The following is a 21,099-nucleotide window of genomic DNA, read 5'->3' as shown; positions in this document are numbered from 1 at the left end:
TATATGGGTTCTGAAATGTTGTGAAATAGCACAGTTACAAATAGAAATCAAACTGGATGGACATTAGAAATAGAGGAAGGACTAAAAACAAAACAAATATAACTATTGTAAAATAGATTGTGTCTGTAAAATGTGTATAAGATGTATAATCTGAAGGTAGAAGCCTAAGTGTTTATTAGTTTACTCCAATTGGGGGAAGGGTGGTAGGGTTTGCGGGGAATAATAAAGTTATATTCTTTAAAAAGTATGTATATCTATATAGGTATGTGTATGTATATATGTGTAGATGTATGTGTACGTGTATGTATATATATATTTACCCCAGAAATATATGGGGGATTGGAAATGATGCAGACAATTACATTGATGGAAGCAACAACCTTTCCGCAATATTAAGCTGATCCAACCCCTTTAAAAAAACACACACAAACAAAACATACACACACATGCATATTGACGACACACACACACAGACACACTGCTGCTACTCTGTTTATTATCCGTTTATTATCTATCCTGATTGCCTAGTCACTTTCCCCCCTACCTACCTGTACATTACATATTACCTCAATCACCTCAACTACTTCGTACCCCAGCACATTGACTCGGTACTGGTAGTCCTTGTCTATAACTCGGTACTGGTAGTCCTTGTCTATAACTCGGTACTGGTAGTCCTTGTCTATAACTCGGTACTGGTAGTCCTTGTCTATAACTCGGTACTGGTAGTCCTTGTCTATAACTCGGTACTGGTAGTCCTAGTCTATAACTCGGTACTGGTAGTCCTTGTCTATAACTCGGTACTGGTAGTCCTTGTCTATAACTCGGTACTGGTAGTCCTTGTCTATAACCTCATTATTGCTATTTTATTGTGTTACTATTTCCTATTTATTTTTGCTATTTTTCTTACTATTTAACTCTGCATTGTTGGGAAAGGGCTCGTAAGACCACACCTGTTGTATCCGGCCCATGTGATTAATATAATTTGATACTTCCATAATTCAAGAAAATATCAATGCATAGAAAAACACATACAGTACATTCCCATCACCAAAATGTTTTGTAATGCTGATATTAATTGACCAGGTGGATGAGTTATTTCCAACAATTCACACATTTTAAGTGTAGAATTATTACACAGTGCCCTCTGGATTGGTAGTAATAAGCACCGGGACAAAAAACCCATGATACAACCAACCCATGATACAACCAACCTATGATACAACCAACCCATGATACAACCAACCCATGATACAACCAACCTATGATACAACCAACCCATGATACAACCAACCTATGATACAACCAACCCATGATACAACCAAACCATGATACAACAAACCCTGGTCTCCCTTAAGTAGCCTTGCATGAGCGAGCCGGAACAGCTCATAGGAGAGCAGGAGCCTATCTCCTGTGTCTGTAGCGTGAGGCAGCTTGATGTACAAGTATAGCCCCTGGAAAGTATGTGGCTATTCTACAGCAGAGCCTTACCCCCCAATTATATCTCCTTAATGCTACCTGCCAAGCAGAGACACATCAGGTCCCATTTCCACAGTCTTTGGTATGAATCTGCCTGGGATCAAACGCTCAACCTTCCGATCTCAGGGCGGACACTCACTAACCACAAGGCCACTGAGTTGACGCTGTTATTACAGCTTCATCTACAAACTACTTGCATGTATGTGAAAACATAAACATGGATTTAAAGTACATCTGCTGTGTGTAAGTCTAGCAATATTTATGAACGGTAGCTTATGAAACAGATATGCATGCATACTGTATGTAACCTCTCTGTCACGTTACTATTAAAAACAGACAATTGTCATTCTGCAAAACACCGGTTCAAATTAACAGAATATGGTTATGCAGGACAGATGAGTGCATGCTCTTTCAAATAGCATAGTAAGATGGTCATGGAAGTCTAGTGCAATAAAAGAACCGTACGGTATATTGCTCTCCAAGTCTGCATTCTCCATGAACTTGACATGAAACTGACATTGTACCATGTATAAATGACACACCACTGAAAATGACTTACGGTCTCATTCAACATTTGGGAAAGGTAGGCAAATTCATATTTCTTAGTAGTAGTATATACATAGATATGACAAAACTCCACATTTTAGTCACAATTCACACCTATCAAGCCTGACTCATCATAACTGGAGAAGAGCTTACCTTCAGTGCAAGGGGGAAGTCCCAGAAAATGCATTGTGGTTGCACCCAAATCAGCCCCTTACTCAAATACATGTCGCCCAAGGTCACTGCAAGAGGGGCACATTTCAAGCTGAGGTCCTCAGATGTCTTTCTTCTCTCTGTAGGTAAGTCATACGATATTGTGTTGTATTACATTGGGCATTATTATTACATTCCATGATGAGATGTATTTTTAGTTACAAGTGAGCTGGTTAATGAGTAAGCTGTTCATGGTTTATAAACTTTTTAAAAGATGGATGTTGTCTTTGATTATTCATAGAACACCTGGGAATGGTATTGAAGGAGAACATAATTATTTACATTTTTACTTATCGGATATCCAGACTTAAAGATCAACATCATGCCTTGAATACATGACTTACATGGTGTAAGCAATGAGTCATTGCTTATGCTATAGAGTGTTACACCAACAAAGACACCATTGATCACATCATGTGTGGTAAAAGGAATGAATAATCAGTAAAGGCGTAAAATGCTATTGTTGGAGAGTGATTTAGGCAAATTCACAGATAAGAACAAATGTACAAGTCAATTTTATGAAGTTGAAGACCAAGGCGAGGCGTAGCTTTATTTGTAGAGCGTGTCATTTCTCCAGCTCAGTGATTTTGTGCCCAGTGGAGCACAGCGCAGTATGCCTCTGTCAAGAAAAGTGCATTTAAATCTTTGAAGTTGTGTATAGAGGCTTGTCCTCTCTTCTGATACCTTCTAGAGTTACTTGGACAGAATAATATACAGTACATGAGTAATTCATCATTTTTTTTGTGTCCAGTTTGTTTGAGCCTGCTTGTTTGCCTGTAGACGAACCTACACCATCTAAAAGTAAAGAAGAAAAATAAAACACAAAATCTAAGGAACTCCATCATAAAGTAATGTCAAATCTGGAATCCTAACACCCCCAAATCAACTTGATTCGTGTCAGGTTTGAATCAATCCCAACCAAGTGATACAAAGCTGATTACGCAAGGATTCCATGAACTGACCCTGATTTTCCTCTGCCTGTCATTCAGTGAGTCAGAGTGTGAGTTGACACCTGAGCTGAGCCATGGGGTTTGGCTGTCCTGAGGGTCACTTCTGGGATGGCTTGGTGAGGAAGTGTCTGACCTGTCAGATGGTCTGCCAGCAGCCTCACCACCACCTCAGATGCATCGAGTACTGTGGTAAGTTCACACACACACACACAAACGCTCACCGAAGGAAATAACACATACACTTAAGAAGTCAATGAGAGGCCAATGCACCACACGATTGTCCATATGACTCAGTCCTCAAAGTTATACACATAACATACATGTTATATTTCATTCTATGGTTTTATATCAGTGGTAAAAGGCTCACACAAAGATCAATGAATCTCAAGATCCTTTTTGTGGGGTTAAGTAACAAGCATAGTCTAGTGAAATTGTGATTGATACATAGTAGCCATTTTGTGTCAAAACACAGACATTTTATAATACGTATACCATTCCTGTGCCATTGTGTGTATGTTTGTGCCAGTTTCTCTAGGGTGTAAGGCAGTCCCAGGGCAGTACTACGACAGGCTGTTGAAGAAGTGTCTGACGTGTGCTGTCGTGTGTGGCAACCATCCCTCAGAGTGTTCCCACCAATGTCAGAGTGAGTAGCAGGCAGGTACACACATACACAGACAGCTCTCACAAACAGTCATAAGAGTTTGTACAATACTAAATAATTAATTGAACCTACAGCCATCTCCAAAATAGTTTCTGGCTGACGATCCAATATTTAGACATATTTTATTTTGAAAATTGGTCCAAAATTCCATGACCTAGAAGTACTTTTTTAGTGTTGCTGATGACACACTGATCATGTGATGAGTTCGGAAATCAAATGCCCCACTTGTGCTGCCACTGGACAGTGGAAAACAAATACGTTGACCTTTATTTATTGTAATTGAAATGAGTTTGTAGTAGTTAAGTGTTGAGTTAGATTACATACTGTGGCTACCTTAATCGTTATTTTTAAGTTATTTCAATGACTTCACAGCAATCTCTCGCTAACCGAAATGTAACTAGCTAGCAGGCTCAGCTAAATACAAATCCCTCTAGATACAGTGTGCAAAGCTGTCATCAAGGCAAAGGCTGGCTATTTGAAGAATCTCAAATATAATACATATTTTGATTTGTTTAACATCTTTTTGGTTACTGCATGATTCCATATGTATTATTTCATAGTTTTGATGTCTTCACTATTTTTCTAAAATGTAGAAAGTAGTACAAATAAAGAAAAATCCTTGAATGAGTAGGTGTTCTAAAACTTTCGACCGGTAGTGTACATACCCCATCTGACACGCCACTATGGGTTCCTTCACGGAACACAAAGATTTAACTCGTCGCTCAGTTATGTATAGAGTCATGTCATCATGGAATGATCTCCCACCAGAGGTTTCTCAAGCAAAAAGCAAGTTTAGCATAAAAAAAACAGACAAAAAAAATCCTGTATCACAGCACCTCTCCTCTGTCTAAAGATCTAATTTAACTCTACTGTATATATAAGAATATTAATATGTACTGTATATGTGAATAGTGCAAATAGCATTTTTTTGTTGTTTCTTGGTGTCTTACCCAATATACAGTGCCTTCAGAAAGTATTCACACCCCTTGACTTTTTCCATATTTTGTTGTGTTACAACCTGAATTTAAAATGGATTCAATTGAGATGTTTTTGTCACTGGCCTACACACAATCCCCATAATGTCAAAGTGTAATTATATATATATATATTTGTAAACTAATTAATAAAATTAAAAGCTTTAATGTTATGAGTCAATAAGTATTCAACCCCTTTGTTATAGCAAGACTAAATAAGTTCAGGAGTAAAAATTTGCTTAACAAGTCACACAATTAGTTGCATGGACTCATTCTGTGTGCAATAATAGTGTTTACCTTGACTTTTGAATGACTACCTCATATCTGTACCCCACACATACAATTATCTGTAGGTCCTTCAATTGAGCAGTGTTCAAACACAGATTCAACCACAAAGACCGGGGAGGTTTTCCAATGCCTTGCAAACAAGTGCACCTATTGGTAGATTGGGGGGGGGCATACATTTAATATCCCTTTGAGCATGGTGATGTTATTATTGACACTTTGAATGCTGTATCAATACACCCAGTCACTGCAAAGATACAGGCCTCTCTCCTAACTCAGTTGCCGGAGAGAAAGGAAACCACACAGAGATTTCACCATAAGGCCAATGCTGACTTTAAAACAGTTACAGAGTTTAACGGCTGTGATAATAGAACACTTTGGATGTACCAACATTGTAGTTACTCCACAATACTAACCTAATTGACAGAGTGAAAACAAGGAAGCCTGTACAGAATAAAAAAATATTCCAAAACATACATCCTGTTTGAAACCTTTACCTTTATTTAACTAGGCAAATCAGTTAAGAACAAATCCTTATTTTCAATGACGGCCTAGGAACAGTGGGTTATCTGCCTGTGAACTTCCGGCAGAACAAGAGATTTGTACCTTGTGAGCTCGGGGATTTTAAATTGCAACCTTTCGGTTACTAGTCCAACGCTCTAACCACTAGGCTACCCTGCCACCCCTAATACTGCAAAACATTTGGCAAAGCAATTCACTTTTTGTCCTGAATAAAAAGTGTTATGTTTGAAGTAAATCCAACACATTACTGAGTACCACTCTCCATATTTTCAATCTTAGTGGTGGCTACATCATGTTATGGGTATGCTTGTAATCGTTAAGGATGGGGGTTTTTCAGGGTAAAAAATAAACAGAATGGAGCTAAGCACAGGGAAAATCCTCAAGTAGAACCTGGTTTAGTCTGCTTTCCACCAGACACTGGGAGATGAATCTTTCAGCAGGACAATAACCTAAAACACAAAGCCAAATCTACAGTACACTGGAGTTCCTTACCAAGAAGACAGTGAATGTTTTTGAGTGGCCGAGTTACAGTGTTGACTTAAATCTACCCACACAAGTGGCTCAGGTAGTGCAGCTCATCCAGGATGGCACATCAATGCGAGCTGTGGCAAGAAGGTTTGCTGTGTCTGTCAGCGTAGTGTCCAGAGCATGGAGGCGCTACCAGGAGACAGGCCAGTACATCAAGAGACGTGGAGGAGGCCGTAGGAGGGCAACAACCCAGCAGCAGGACCGCTACCCCTGCCTTTGTGCAAGGAGGAGCAGGAGGAGCACTGCCAGAGGCCTGCAAAATGACCTCCAGCAGGCCACAAATGTACATGTGTCTGCTCAAACGGTCAGAAACAGACTCCATGAGGGTGGTATGAGGGCCCAATGTCCACAGGTGGGGGTTGTGCTTACAGCCCAACACCGTGCAGGACGTTTGGCATTTGCCAGAGAAGACCAAGATTGGTAAATTCGACACTGGCGCCCTGTGCTCTTCACAGATGAAAGCAGGTTCACACTGAGCACATGTGACAGACGTGACAGAGTCTGGATACGCCGTGGAGAACGTTCTGCTGCCTGCAACATCCTCCAGCATGACCGGTTTGGCAGTGGGTCAGTCATGGTGTGGGGTGGCATTTCTTTGGGGGGCCGCACAGCACTCCATGTGCTCGCCAGAGGTAGCCTGACTGCCATTAGGTACCGAGATGAGATCCTCAGACCCCTTGTGAGACCATATGCTGGTGCGGTTGGCCCTGGGTTCCTCCGAATGCAAGACAATGCTAGACCTCATGTGGCTGGAGTGTGTCATCAATTCCTGCAAGAGGAAGTGTGGTTTTCCACTTAAATGTTGAGTGTGACTCCAAATCCAGACCTCCATGGGTTGATAAATTTGATTTCCATTGATCATTTTTTAATTTTTATATTGTTGTCAGCACATTCAACTATGTAAAGAAAAAAGTATTTAATAAGAATATTTCATTCATTCATTCAGATCTAGGAAGTGTTATTTTAGTGTTCCCTTTATTTTTTTGACCATGACAGTTTTCAATCAATCAAATTTATTTACAATGCCCTTTTTACATCAGCCGATGTCACAAAGTGCAATACAGAAACCCAGCCTAAAACCCCAAACAGCAAGAAATGCAGATGTAGAAGCACAGTGGCTAGGAAAAACTCCCTAGAAAGGTAGGAACCTAGGAAGAAACCTGGAGAGGAACCAGGCTCTGAGGGATGTCCAGTCCTCTTCTGGCTGTGCCGGGTGGAGATTATAACAGAACATGGCCAAGATGTTCAAACGTTCATAGATGACCAGCAGGGTCAAATAATAATAATCACAGTGATTGTAGAGGGTGCAACAGGTCAGCACCTTAGGAGTAAATGTCAGTTGGATTATCATAGCTGAGCATTCAGAGTTAGAGACAACAGTGCAGTAGAGAGAGAGAGTCGAAAACAGCAGATCCGGGACAAGGTAGCAGGTCCGGTGAACGGGTCAGTGTTCCATAGCCGCAGGCAGTTTAAACTGGAGCAGCAGCATGACAAGGTGGACTGGGGACAGCAAGGAGTCATCAGGCCAGGTAGTCCTGAGACATGGTCCTCCGGGAGGGGGGGAAGAGGGAGAGAATTAGTGGGTGAATACTTAAAATCACACAGGACACCAGATAAGACAGGAGAAATGCTCCAGATATAACAGACTGACACTAGCCCCCCCGACACATAAACTATTGCAGCATAAATACTGGAGGCTGAGACAGGAGGATTCGGGAGACACTGTTTCCCCATGCGACGATACCCCTGGACAGGGCCAACCCAGCAGGATATAACCCCACCCACTTTGCCAAAGCACAACCTCCACACTACTAGAGGGATATCTTCAGCCACCAACTTACTACCCTGGGACAAGGCTGAGTATAGCCCACGAAGATCTCTCCCACGGCACGGACCCGATCGGGGCACCAACCCGGACAGGAAGATCACGTCAGTGACTCAACCCACTCAAGTGACGCACCCCTCCTAGGGACGGCATGGAAGAGGACCAGTAAGCCAGTGACTCAGCCCCCGTAATAGGGTTAGAGGCAGAGAATCCCACACTGTAAAAAATATTGTGCCCCTTTTACTTGAACATTTTTGGTAACTATTTGCATCAGCTTTTTAAAATCCAACAAGGAGGATGTTTTAAGTGTAATTTACGTTGCTTTTAGTGTATAACAAACTCAAATATATTAAGTGCAAACAACTAACTGGATCTCAAAAATGTATTTAATTCAACTTATTTTTTTTCTTATTTTACCTGCTTAAGTCCTTCAAGTCCGAGAACTAACGTTATAAGTTTGATATACTTAATGTAATCAGCTACAGAACTAATATTGTAAGTTTAATTTTCTGAATTTACTCAGTGTCATAATTGATATTCTACAAATGTTTTTTAGCTCAGTTACTTATGGTACTCAGGTTAGTAAAATGTATTTAAATTGGGTTCCTACTACTCAAATATATACTCACAGCTATACTTAAAAAGCTGATGCAAATAGTTACCTCAATATACTTGGGATAATTTACAAAAATTATTATTTCTATACAAGGGAATATGGAAAAAGAACAAGTGTTCAACTTCAGACACCTTCATTTTGAATACATTTTATCATTTTAACATTTCTTCGAACTTCAATCTCAAATTGCCCCTTAAAGTTTCTCGAAAATCAACCAAGTTTCAATAATTTATATTTGTCCCGGGAAATACCTAAAAAACCATAAGTGCAAATTTTTTAAAACCAAGATATCTTTACTCGGGTTTCTCCCCCAAAAAGATTGTTGCTGTGCCACTTTGTAAATATTTTACAGTAAGTAAAACTGATATAAAAACAATTATAGAGTAACTTTGATCGACAATGACATTGTTGTGAATTGCTAAGCAAGCCGGTTTTGAGGTTTATCATGTTCCACAATTAATTCAGCGCATTTCAGCTGTAAACTACCTTAACACAGAGCGGTCCCCGAGTTGGCCAACGCGTTGTCAAATCATACAAACTTTGTAACCGCAGTCAAACAAAAGAAAAACGACCAAAGTTGCTAAGCTTGCGAGAGAACCTCCAACGAATGACATATTATGTCTGTCACGACTTCTACCGAAGGTAACTCCTCTCCCTGTTCGGGCGGCGCTCGGCGTCGCCGGTTTACTAGCCCCCATCGATCCCTTTTTCCTTTTCTGGTTGTTTTGTCTGTGTTCCTTTTCACACCTGGTTTCAATTGCGTTTATTTCTGTGTGTATATATGGCACCTGTTACCGACCTTAATTCGTGCAGGATTAAGCTTGTGTGTATTTGCGTTCGATGATCTATGATGTTTATTGTTTTCGCTATTACGTACGTGTAGTTAAATTTCGGGACTGAGTTTGTTCCTCCGTGTGCGTTTGGCACGAGTTTCTGTATTGTCTTCACTATTTAGGCACTTGTATGTAGTGTCGGAACTGTGGTTGTTCCTTCGTGTATTGGCACTAGTTTCTGTTCCTTCGAGAACGTTGTTTTGGATTTTCATCTGTGCCAATTTTGTATTGGTGGACTGTGTGTGTGTGTGTGTGTGTGTGTGTGTGTGTGTGTGTGTGTGTATATATATATATATATATTAATTAAACACGCTTCTCAGAAATCCCTGCTCTCCTGCGCCTGACTCCTACACCGCTCACCGAGACTCACCTATCACAATGTCCTATTTGGTCAAATCGAATTGATGATTATACAGGTAGCAGATCAGCTTGAATAACGGGGAGATGGAAATGCTTAAATATCAAGGTATAATGGGGATCAACTCTGTTAAAAAAAATCCATATCTACTCTTAAACCATTTAATGATCACATATTATGTAAGTCGCTCTGGATAAGAGCGTCTGCTAAATGACTTAAATGTAAAAATGTAAATGTAATATTATCTACCAAAGCTCTCATATGGGACAGCGCAGAGAAGCGGAGGAAATTTTTATAAACAATGTTATAGCAATATGTTGACATGCATAGGCGAGACGTGCTTTGATAATGCCACCTATGGATTACAGAATACAGTTAGGAGTTTCCATGTGAGACAGGAGTCTGAATTCTGGGTTTCAGTGGGATTGGGACGATAGGAAAACATCATGGAATCTATTTAAGGCTATATACGCATTCTACGTTGGTCATTAGATAATTAATACACTTGATTTCCGCTACATTATTTCATGCTCCATGTTTCTGATCAGTGATAGATGAGCAAACAAATAAATGAGCTACAACTTCCAGTTTTCCAGACGGAGATCAACTAACCAACTACTGTGTACAGACAGATTCAGTGGGGGAAAAATTCACATTGATTATCAGACAAATCACAGGCTTTTGGTCGGGAGTATGACAGGCGAGTGAAGAGCAAAATCCATTTGTATAAGATGCTAGCAAACTGTTCTGATCAGCTAATATATGAGAAAACTAGAACGAAGATGATGATTAAGCACTCGCCTCAATTTAGCTAACATTTCCCCTAGCCTAATCGTTACTAAATATCCAAACGGTAATTCAGCGAAAACAAAGATCTGACATTGATTCATTTATCTAGACGAGTCCCCTACACTCGTTTAAAAAATGTGCGATGGGGCCCAATCAAAACAAGTAGGGGTGAATATAAAAAAATATTATTGTAACGACCCTGGGTTTATAAGCGCGGAAATCGAGTCTGTCGCACGAGCACGCTTTTGTGACACAGTCGATAGCGCGCTGGACCTCGGGCTCGAAGGTCGATGGTTCGAGACCTGCTCCCTGCCTGTTTCATTACATAAAAATAAATAAAAAAACAACTCAAAATAGCATAATTGGTCAGGAGCCCGTAAAACTGCTGCCATACATCCCAACGCCAAAGGCTGAAATGTGTTGTTTACGTCCCGAACGGCACCCTTCAATGAGGCACTGGCCAAAAGAAGTACACTATTTAGGGAATAGGGTGCCATTTGGCGTCTTTTTGTAATTCAGTCACATTTAAATAGGATAACCTTGGGATTAAATGCTTTTGGTTTTGATCTTTTGAATTGAGAAACTCCTAGAAGTAGAGCTTTGACATTTGGAAATGGTGCATACATTTGTTTAGACTCACTTTGCATTACATTGATGTTATTGGAAGGTAAATAAGGATTTAAATTAAGTAATTTAAGTAATTTAATTCACCTTAAGCCCAACAGCCTGATTTGAGTGCAACCCTGAGGCCTGTGGATGGGACAGTCTTCCAGAACCCTACCACCAAGGGGGGCTCCCTACTCAGTGGTGTGTCTAACTCAGTCATCCTGGTGTACTCTCTGCTGGGCTTGTGTCTGGCTCTGCTGCTGTTGACCCTGTCTTTGGCCCTGCTTGTGCTGCTGAGGAGGGCCAGGGCCAGAGGTCCCCGACCAGGGGCCACACAGAGCAGTCCCACCCAGGTCCGTGGAAGCCAGGGGGCCCAAGAGCCTAACCAGCACAGCAAGTCCTCCAAAGGTCAGTTTGGGCACAACTCTAGTCTAAAACATAGCTCAGGGCATGTCTTCATAAAGCCACTCAGAGTAGGAGTGCTGATTGGGGATCAGGTCCCCTCGTCCATGTATTCCTATTCATTAAGATCCAAAAGGCAAAAATGATCCTAGATCACAATCGAATAACTCAGCATGGCTTCTTTTAGCTCATTTATCTCTCTTCTCTGTGTGCATGCATTCGTACCATCTTTAGACAACCTGATGGATCCATCCCTGCCCAAGCTGAACAGTGTTACAGCGGGCCGTTCGTCCAGCCCAATAGAGACCTGTGTGTGTGTCCACTGCTTCCCTGACCTCAGAGTGCCTGGCAGAGGTGAGAAGCAGCAGAGACCCCCTCTCACCCTCTACCAGCAGGCTGTCTCGCAGGACCTCCACACTCCTACCAGACGACTCACTTGTGGATCATCAGAAAAAATAATCTGCTCCCCCTCTCAGCCTAGCTTCTGACAGGAGCAGAACTGAAACCGACTGGACACTACGGCAATGATAGAAATCCTATTAAATGACTAGAGGGGCTATGTCATAAACCCTCAAAGTTCCATAATGGGGTGAAAATGGCAGCAATCTTGGTCAGGGAGAAATACAAAACCAGTCTAATTGGAATGAATGGCAGAGGCATAGGTGATGCATGTCCTGTTTTTACTGATGCCGGAAAATAAAAGGCAGATGATGTATTAGAAATTGTGTAATGTAATTATAGTCAACCTAAAATAGTGTTGTAATTCTAAAAACATTTGATACTGGTTTTATACCAATTTTCTGTACAAATACCTTCTAAAATACATGTAAACAGACCATACGTCTTAGTTTTCTTGAAAAACGGTGTGCTACTCTATGATACAATATCAGTACTTGTTGCATTTAGGTCTCATCAACTGATTTGAGCCAGTGTATAGCTGTGTATTGTCTGCCTTGTTTGAATGGAATGTTTGCTTGTTGGCAGTTAATTAGACACATTTATGGTGTCATTCCTCAAAAAAGGTTGGCCAGCTAGCTAGCAAACACCCATCCTGTCATGCTGTCATGTTTCACCTGTCCTTGTGATTGTCTCCACCCCCTCCAGGTGTCGCTTATTTTCCCCAGTGTATTTATCCCAGTGTTTCCTGTCTCTTTGTGCCAGTTCGCCTTGTATGTTTCCAAGTCAACCAGCGTTTTTCCCGTTCTCCTGCTTTTTGCATTCTCCTTTTTCTAGTCCTCCTGGTTTTGACTCTTGCCTGTTTCTGGACTTTGTACCCGCCTGTCTGACCATTCTGCCTGCCTTGACCACGAGGCTGTCTGCCACTCTGTACCTCCTGGAGTCTGATCTGGTTTTGACCTTTTTGCTTGTTCACAACCATTCTCTTACCTACCCCTTTGGATTAATTAACATTGTAAGACTCCAACCATCTGCCTACTGTGTTAGCATGTTGGTCTCACCTTGTGCCTTGATACACAGAGCGGATCAATTCTTCACATTCATTGTTTTACACAATATCTTATCACAGCACTGGCAAACCAAGGTTGACCATGACCATCATGGCTGACCTTTGGACCATCATGAGGTTCATGGCCATTCTAGTATTATAATCGCAATAAAACAACCCTAGACAGATGACACGCCCACTCCAGGGTAGTTTCCCCTAGGTACAGATCTAGGATCAGCTTGCCCTCCACAATCCTAACCTGAATCATTAGGAGGAAAAAAACAATAACTCTAAACTGTCACAAGATCAGCCACATCTATGGTGAACTTCACCTGGCCTACACCATGCAGACCAGAAACAACTGTGATGTGAGAAGTCTGGAGAGCAGAAATTAAATAGGTGGTAAAGGATACACAAACGGTATTGAGGGAGTAACAGAGAACATGATTTATGCCTGTATGTACTCACCCCAAATGACACCCGCTGCATCTCTCGGGAGACATTCACATGTGGGTGGCCTCCTTGTGTCATGATTCAGCAAAGACCTCCAGTAAGTCTTGTAGAAGTTAATAAAACCCTGACGCACACGAGAGTATAGATATAGATTTTTTATTGTGTGTCTCACCATCAGTGTCCAGTTCTTGCAGCAGATAAAGTGTGGGGGATGTATTTTTGACTAGCATAATAACCCTTGACCTTTTCCTGCAACATGGATAAAGGAACTCAGTTTATACCTTGGTTTTCTTTTTTAACATACATACATACTTTAACATACATAATTAACATGTGAAAAAAAAAGTACTGATTCAGTACACAAACATGCGCACAACACATGTGCGTACACCCACACACACACAATTAAGAGCAACATGTGACCAAAGTTTAACACTGTTGGATCGCGCCACGGCAGGATACACACCGTGTCAGAATAGTGCTCGTCTTTTTCTTATTCACAACAACGCATCACCTGAAACACCTTCACAACCAAGTCAGCAACAAAATAATTATCCCGTCACAAGAAACAAACAAACCAACCATCAAATGTGAAAAAGGCTCCACAACAGCAGTCTCATGAGAAGAAGCATACATAAAAAATAAAAATACATGATTGACTGCACAACATAACAAGGACATGGGTTCGAGGGAGGGGGGGACATTGGAAACCGTGAACAAGGATTCAAATGACTTATAAAAATATACTTCTACATTTTCCCTGCCCTCAAAGAAAAAAGAAAAGAAAGAGGGGGGGACTTTTCACAGAACAACAACCTCCCTTTCTCTACCTCCCATCTTTTATTCAGTAAAAAAAAAAAAAAAAAAAAAATGTGCGCTAGATTCATCATACAGTATTTTCAAAACCAAAAAGTTCAAACAACGATTATAATCATCTCTTCTTGTGTTTGCAATGTTCTTAATATAATCTGTCAGCTTGTTTTGCATTCAGAGCTATAACAATGCATATAAATGAACTTAGACAACCAAATGTCTTCCCTCAGAAATGTTTGGTCACTTGAGTGTGTGTGTGTGTGTGTGTGTGTGTGTGTGTGTGTGTGTGTGTGTGTGTGTGTGTGTGTGTGTGTGTGTGTGTGTGTGTGTGTGTGTGTGTGTGTGTGTGTGGTGTGGGGGGGGGGTGGAATTATGGTTTTCAGAAAATAATACAACGTGTAGTTGACTGTTTTTATGAGATGTGGCCACTGCCGGACTGTTCCTTCATCTGCCCGAAACGATAGGAGAGGAGAGCGAGAGAGTGAAGCACCTCATCTTCCAACAAAGGCTCCTGGTTTCTCTCGCCGTTCTGCAATCTTCCCCCTCCTCTTCCTCCTTTCTGCCCTATCAAGTAGATCCTACGTAGTAGCTTCCATGCAGATTGGTTGTGGAGTGTCCTTTTAGTTAGAAAGGATGCGGGGTTCCTCCATTCCCACAGCTTCAAATCTTCACCGATGTAGAGTTTCAGGCAGGCTTGTGTTATGTTGCCATTTTGTTGTTGCGCAACTCTTGGTGGCTGTTGACATCAGTGCTGAAGGAAGCTTGGCTATTCATACTCCAGAAACTGTTTATGGTAGAACAAAAGGTACCTGACAACAAGAAAAAAAGAATCACTGGTAAGATTTCACACTCAAAATATATTTCTCTCATTATCTTGAGGAATTACTTATGAAAAACACAAGGTCGAAGCTACTGCATAATGATACAAATGGAAAGAACAGGGGAGATGGAGTTTTGAATGAAATAATATACACAGAGTGTACAAAACATTAAAACACCTTCCTAATAGCAGGTGTTCATAACGTGGCTTTGAAGTTTGTTAAACATTTTAAAAATAACGTAGCTTTGAAGTCTACTGATTGACCATAAAATATAAACCTGGACGACAAGCAAGTTCAATGGAGAATCTCCAAGTGCTTTTTAAGTCCTGGACTAGGCTTAAACGACGTCTGGGAAACCTTCCCCAACAATACAGAGTAGGTAGAAGTTTCCCCTTACCTCTGACACCAGATCTGCTATATGTTTGATGAAAAACAGACAGAAGAAGCTGTACCCGACTCCAGACCAGTCCCAAGACGCTTGTGGGGTTCAAAGAGCAAAGCGGAGAACACCACCGCGTTCGTTAGAGTCTCATCTTTCCATCGAGGGGTCAAAATAGTTTGTAACCCATTCGGACGCTACACACGATTTTGTGAGAAAACCAATTTTTCACCACGTCTCGAGTTCTGACAAACACCGCTCTAGCTCGGTCACCGCAGATGCGGAGGTGCGACATCGGCGGATACGGTGGATTGAGACCCATCCAATGCGACAACAAAAAAACCCATCTGTAGATTAACCTGACAGATTTCTGTGGGGATTTTTAAAATATTTTTTACGCAAATTCAATTTCCGCGGGGGAATGGACGTCGAGCTTAGCACCATAAAGGTCGAGGTTGCAGCGGTCTGAGCTCACCCTTCACTGTCCAACACGTCCTTGTTGCTGGCCTTGGTGATGATGGCATCGTCACACTTGAACCACTGGTCCATGTGCTGCCGGATGAACGTGGTGTAGTGACCGCTCTCCAGAGTACCCTGGTGGTTGACCACCGCAAACAGAGAATACCTGGATGGAGGGAGGAGAGGCGAAGGCGTGGAGGGAGGGAAGGAGGTGGAGGGAAAGGGGGAAGAGAGAGAAGGGAAGGGAGGCAGAAAATGGGTGAGAATTGGTTCAAATCAAAGCAAGAGAACAGAGCAAATTCACTGTCATTATATATTGTTCTTTACATGCAACATACACTGACTATACCAAAAATTATGGAATACGTGTTCATGAGTATTTCTGTTGGGGCGGCAGGGTAGCCTAGTGGTTAGTGTTGGGCTAGTAACCGGAAGGTTGCAAGTTCAAAACCCCGAGCTGACAAGGTACAAATCTGTCGTTCTGCCCCTAAACAGCCAGTTAACCCACTGTTCCTAGGCCATCATTGAAAATAAGAATTTGTTCTAAACTGCCTTGCCTAGTTAAATAAAGGTAAAATAAATAAAAAATTAGGAAAACTTCCTAAAATGTAGTTGAAATCCTTCCTTTTGCCCTCAAAACAGCCTCAATTCGTCAAGGCAAGGATGCTAGCCCATGTAGACTCCAATGCTTCCAACTGTTGTGTCAAGTTGTCTGGATGTCATTTGGGTGGTGGACCATTCTTGATACACACGGGAAACTGTTGAGCGTGAAAAGAACTGCAACGCTGCTGGGTTTTGACGGAAACCAGTACGCCTGGCACCTACTAACATACCCCGTTTCAAAAGGCACTTAAAATCTTCTGTCTTGCCCATTCACCCTCTTAATGGCACACATACACAATCCATGTCTCAATTGTCTCAAGTCTGATTGAAGTGGATTTAACAAGTGACATCAATAAGGGATCATAGCTTTAGCCTAGAATCACCTGGTTGGTCTGTCACAGAAAGAGCATGTTTTCGTAATGTTTTGTATACTCAGTGTTAGAGGGAGAGTCCACTTACTTATTGTCGTTGAAAACGTCTACTGACTGCTGGTACTGTCCGTTCATCCTGTTCTCTTTGCTGAAAGACACACGATCAGACAATATGTCAGCAACAATGAACAAAGACCATCACACTAAGCCAAACTCTAGCATAATACCACACGTATACATTTACAATCAATCCTCAGAGCAGGCCTCCTGAATGGCGCAGCGGTCTGAGGCACCGCATCTCAGTGCTAGAGGAATCCCCAAAGACTCTGGTTCGATCCCGGGCCGTATCACAACCGGCCGTGATCGGGAGACCCATAGGGCGATGCACAATTGGCACTGCTCCTCAGTCCCAGTTGATAATATATGCATATTATTAATATTATTGGATAGAAAACACTCTGAAGTTTCTAAAGCTGTTTGAATGATGTCTGTGAGTATAACAGAACTCTTATGGCAGACAAAAACCTGAGAAGAAATCCAAACAGGAAGTGAGAAATCTGAGGTTGGTCGATTTTTCAACCCAGCTCCTATTGAATTCACAGTGGGATATGGAAGAAGTTGCACTTCCTAGGGCTTCCACTAGATGTCAACCGTCTTTAGAAACTTGAATGAGGCTTCTACTGTGTTGTGGAGCTGAATGAGCCAGGTGTCTGGCAGAGAGCCAAGGGCTGGTCATGCACAATTCACATGATTAGCGACCTGCTGGCTTCTCTCCACACAAAGGAATTCTCTGGTTGGAACTTTATTGAAGATTTATGATAACAACACCCTAAAGATTGATTCTATACTTAGTTTGATAAGTTTCTTCGACCTGTAATATAACTTTTTGAAGTTTTCGTCCGACGTTCGGATGGACCCGCACGAGCGTTTGGATTTGTGTACTAAACGCATTAACAAAAGTAGCTACTTGGACATAAATAATGGACATTATCAAACAAATCAAGCATTTTGCATGAAGTTGCATTAAGGAGGTTGCATTAAGGAGAGGTACAGTGCCTTGCGAAAGTATTCGGCCCCCTTGAACTTTGCGACCTTTTGCCACATTTCAGGCTTCAAACAAAGATATAAAACTGTATTTTTTGTGAAGAATCAACAACAAGTGGGACACAATCATGAAGTGGAACGACATTTATTGGATATTTCAAACTTTGTAAAAAAATCAAAAACTGAAAAATTGGGCGTGCAAAATTATTCAGCCCCCTTAAGTTAATACTTTGTAGCGCCACCTTTTGCTGCGATTACAGCTGTAAGTCGCTTGGGGTATGTCTATTAGTTTTGCACATTGAGAGACTGAATTTTTTCCCCATTCCTCCTTGCAAAACAGCTCGAGCTCAGTGAGGTTGGATGGAGAGCATTTGTGAACAGCAGTTTTCAGTTCTTTCCACAGATTTTCGATTGGATTCAGGTCTGGACTTTGACTTAGCCATTCTAACACCTGGATATGTTTATTTTTGAACCATTCCATTGTAGATTTTGCTTTATGTTTTGGATCATTGTCTTGTTGGAGGACAAATCTCCGTCCCAGTCTCAGGTCTTTTGCAGACTACATCAGGTTTTCTTCCAGAATGGTCCTGTATTTGGCTCCATCCATCTTCCCATCAAGTTTAACCATCTTCCCTGTCCCTGCTGAAGAAAAGCAGGCCCAAACCGTGATGCTGCCACCACCATGTTTGACAGTGGGGATGGTGTGTTCAGGGTGATGAGCTGTGTTGCTTTTACGCCAAACATAACGTTTTGCATTGTTGCCAAAAAGTTCAATTTTGGTTTCATCTGACCAGAGCACCTTCTTCCACATGTTTGGTGTGTCTCCCAGGTGGCTTGTGGCAAACTTTAAACTACACTTTTTATGGATATCTTTAAGAAATGGCTTTCTTCTTGCCACTCTTCCATAAAGGCCAGATTTGTGCAATATACGACTGATTGTTGTCCTATGGACAGAATCTCCCACCTCAGCTGTAGATCTCTGCAGTTCATCCAGAGTGATAATGGGCCTCTTGGCTGCATCTCTGATCAGTCTTCTCCTTGTATGAGCTGAATGTTTAGAGGGACGGCCAGGTCTTGGTAGATTTGCAGTGGTCTGATACTCCTTCAATTTCAATATTATCGCTTGCACAGTGCTCCTTGGGATGTTTAAAGCTTGGGAAATCTTTTTGTATCCAAATCCGGCTTTAAACTTCTTCACAACAGTATCTCGGACCTGCCTGGTGTGTTCCTTGTTCTTCATGATGCTCTCTGCACTTTTAACGGACCTCTGAGACTATCACAGTGCAGGTGCATTTACACGGAGAATTGATTACACACAGGTGGATTGTATTTATCATCATTAGTCATTTAGGTCAACATTGGATCATTCAGAGATCCTCACTGAACTTCTGGAGAGAGTTTGCTGCACTGAAAGTAAAGGGGCTGAATAATTTTGCACGCCCAATTTTTCAGTTTTTGATTTGTTAAAAAAGTTTGAAATATCCAATAAATGTCGTTCCACTTCATGATTGTGTCCCACTTGTTGTTGATTCTTCACAAAAAATACTGTTTTATATCTTTATGTTTGAAAGCCTGAAATGTGGCAAAAGGTTGCAAAGTTCAAGGGGGCCGAATACTTTCGCAAAGCACTGTATATCTATAATTCCATGTGTATAACTTGTATTTTCATCTACATTTATGATGAGTATTTCTGTTGAATTGTTGTGGCTATGCAAAATCACTGGATCTTTTTGGAACTAGTGAACCTAACACGCCAATGTAAACTCAGATTTTTTAATATAAATATGAACTTTATCAAACAAGACATACATGTATTGTGTAACATGAAGTCCTATGAGTGTCATCTGATGAAGATCATCAAAGGTTAGTGATTCATTTTTATCTCTATTTGTGCTTTTTGTGACTCCTCTCTTTCGCTGGAAAAATGGCTGGGTTTTTCTGTGAGTTGGTGGTGACCTAACGTAATCGTTTGTGGTGCTTTCGCTGGAAAGCCTTTTTGAAATCAGAAACTGTGGCTGGATTAACGAGAATTTTATCTTTAAAATGGTGTAAAATACTTGTATGCTTGAGGAATTTTAATTGTGAGATTTTTGTTGTTTTTGGCGCCCTGCACTTTCACTGGCTGTTGTCATATCATCCCGTTAACGGGATTGCAGCCCTAAGAATGAACTGAATTGACTTGTTAAATAAAGGTTAAATGAAGGATAAATGTAAAAATAATAATAAAAAGCACCCCTAAAGTTGAGTTAGCTATGAGATTAACACCTCACCCAGTCTGGCACTGTTTCTAAATGAGGCCCCTGACTGCTTCGTCTGACACAATCCTAGATCACATTCCCAACTCCGCACCAATATGGCGCATCCCTTTCATACGTATACTCGTTCATTCAATTCATGCAGTTCCAGTCATCCCTCTCTTTCTCTCTGGAGGAGAGAGATCTGAATCCATTTGAGTTCATTGGAGTCCCCTTCAGCAGCAGGTGCTGTTTTGACATCCTGCACATCAGGGGATACGCATGGGGAGTCATGGGTTGATGTGTGTGTGTGTGAGCGCACACCTGTGTTTGTTTGGCTAATTAAGTTAAAAACACCAATTACACACACACGGCAAATGAACATGGCTGGTCGGACAGCACATACACACACAAATATGCGCACACCGATGCGCACACTCGATTGACTCAAGGGGCTTCCTTTTCCCAGGCTCCTTCACTTCACTAGCACTGATTTAAGAAATCAGCAGGTGAAGGCTACATAGCAAAGAGACCATCAGGGGACTGACTTTCACTTCTCTCGGCTCAGTGCAGAGGATGAATAATATGAATAAAGGAAGAGTCTTCAGACTATTGAGATGCAGCCCTGGTCTCCGCCACTGTGCGACTGGCTCATTGTTCAGACTGACCTGGAGGCCATGAAGGGAGTCATGTCCAGCTCTAAGGGGAACGAGACGTACGTAATGATCTTCCTCCGCAGCTTCGCAGAGTGTTCAAACCTCTGGGGGGAGGGAGGGGGGAGAAAAAGAACACGACAAAGAGAGAGGTTAGAGATATTACAGTGCGAAGGACGAACTAAAGTTGAGCTCTCACACTTACATTTCTTTTACACAAATACAGACAACAACAAAACACCAC

General features: G+C 41.5%; 2 protein-coding genes across 5 annotated transcripts in view; one reads left to right on the top strand and one right to left on the bottom strand.

The window, feature by feature from the left end:
* The first annotated feature begins 416 nt into the window (after window positions 1-416).
* Window positions 417-12,766, top strand: LOC124039257 (tumor necrosis factor receptor superfamily member 13B-like). 2 transcript variants are annotated; one of them, XM_046355179.1, is made up of 5 exons: window positions 417-2,318; window positions 3,222-3,371; window positions 3,709-3,825; window positions 11,291-11,587; window positions 11,816-12,766. In XM_046355179.1, exons 2-5 carry the CDS (start codon window positions 3,257-3,259, stop codon window positions 12,067-12,069), a joined length of 783 nt encoding a protein of 260 aa, XP_046211135.1. In that variant the 5' UTR covers window positions 417-2,318; window positions 3,222-3,256; the 3' UTR covers window positions 12,070-12,766. The 2 variants fall into 2 exon arrangements, with proteins under 2 accessions (XP_046211135.1, XP_046211134.1); XM_046355178.1 differs by having other exon boundaries at window positions 417-3,371.
* Window positions 12,767-13,618: 852 nt separating this feature from the next.
* LOC124039980 (ubiquitin carboxyl-terminal hydrolase 22-like) overlaps window positions 13,619-21,099 on the bottom strand; it is a 54,598-nt gene continuing 47,117 nt past the window's right edge. For all 3 annotated transcript variants that reach the window (XM_046356619.1, XM_046356620.1, XM_046356621.1), the window contains 4 exons: window positions 20,871-20,962; window positions 17,013-17,072; window positions 15,967-16,116; window positions 13,619-15,100 (listed from right to left, as the gene is read on the bottom strand). In XM_046356619.1, coding sequence (XP_046212575.1) covers window positions 15,058-15,100; window positions 15,967-16,116; window positions 17,013-17,072; window positions 20,871-20,962 — 345 coding nt within the window. In that variant the 3' untranslated portion in view covers window positions 13,619-15,057. The remainder of the gene's footprint in view (window positions 15,101-15,966; window positions 16,117-17,012; window positions 17,073-20,870; window positions 20,963-21,099) is intronic.

This window comes from Oncorhynchus gorbuscha, linkage group LG07 (genome assembly GCF_021184085.1).
Source record: "Oncorhynchus gorbuscha isolate QuinsamMale2020 ecotype Even-year linkage group LG07, OgorEven_v1.0, whole genome shotgun sequence".
Taxonomy (NCBI): domain Eukaryota; kingdom Metazoa; phylum Chordata; class Actinopteri; order Salmoniformes; family Salmonidae; genus Oncorhynchus; species Oncorhynchus gorbuscha.
This window is presented reverse-complemented; position numbering and strand designations above follow the sequence as displayed.

Excerpts from the sequence above, each read along its gene's own strand:
- LOC124039257 (XM_046355179.1), top strand. The coding sequence starts at position 3,257 with ATGGGGTTTGGCTGTCCTGAGGGTCACTTCTGGGATGGCTTGGTGAGG. Across the intron at positions 3,826-11,290 it reads GTGTTCCCACCAATGTCAGA|CCCAACAGCCTGATTTGAGT; the intron begins GTGAGTAGCAGG and ends ATTCACCTTAAG. Across the intron at positions 11,588-11,815 it reads GCACAGCAAGTCCTCCAAAG|ACAACCTGATGGATCCATCC; the intron begins GTCAGTTTGGGC and ends TACCATCTTTAG.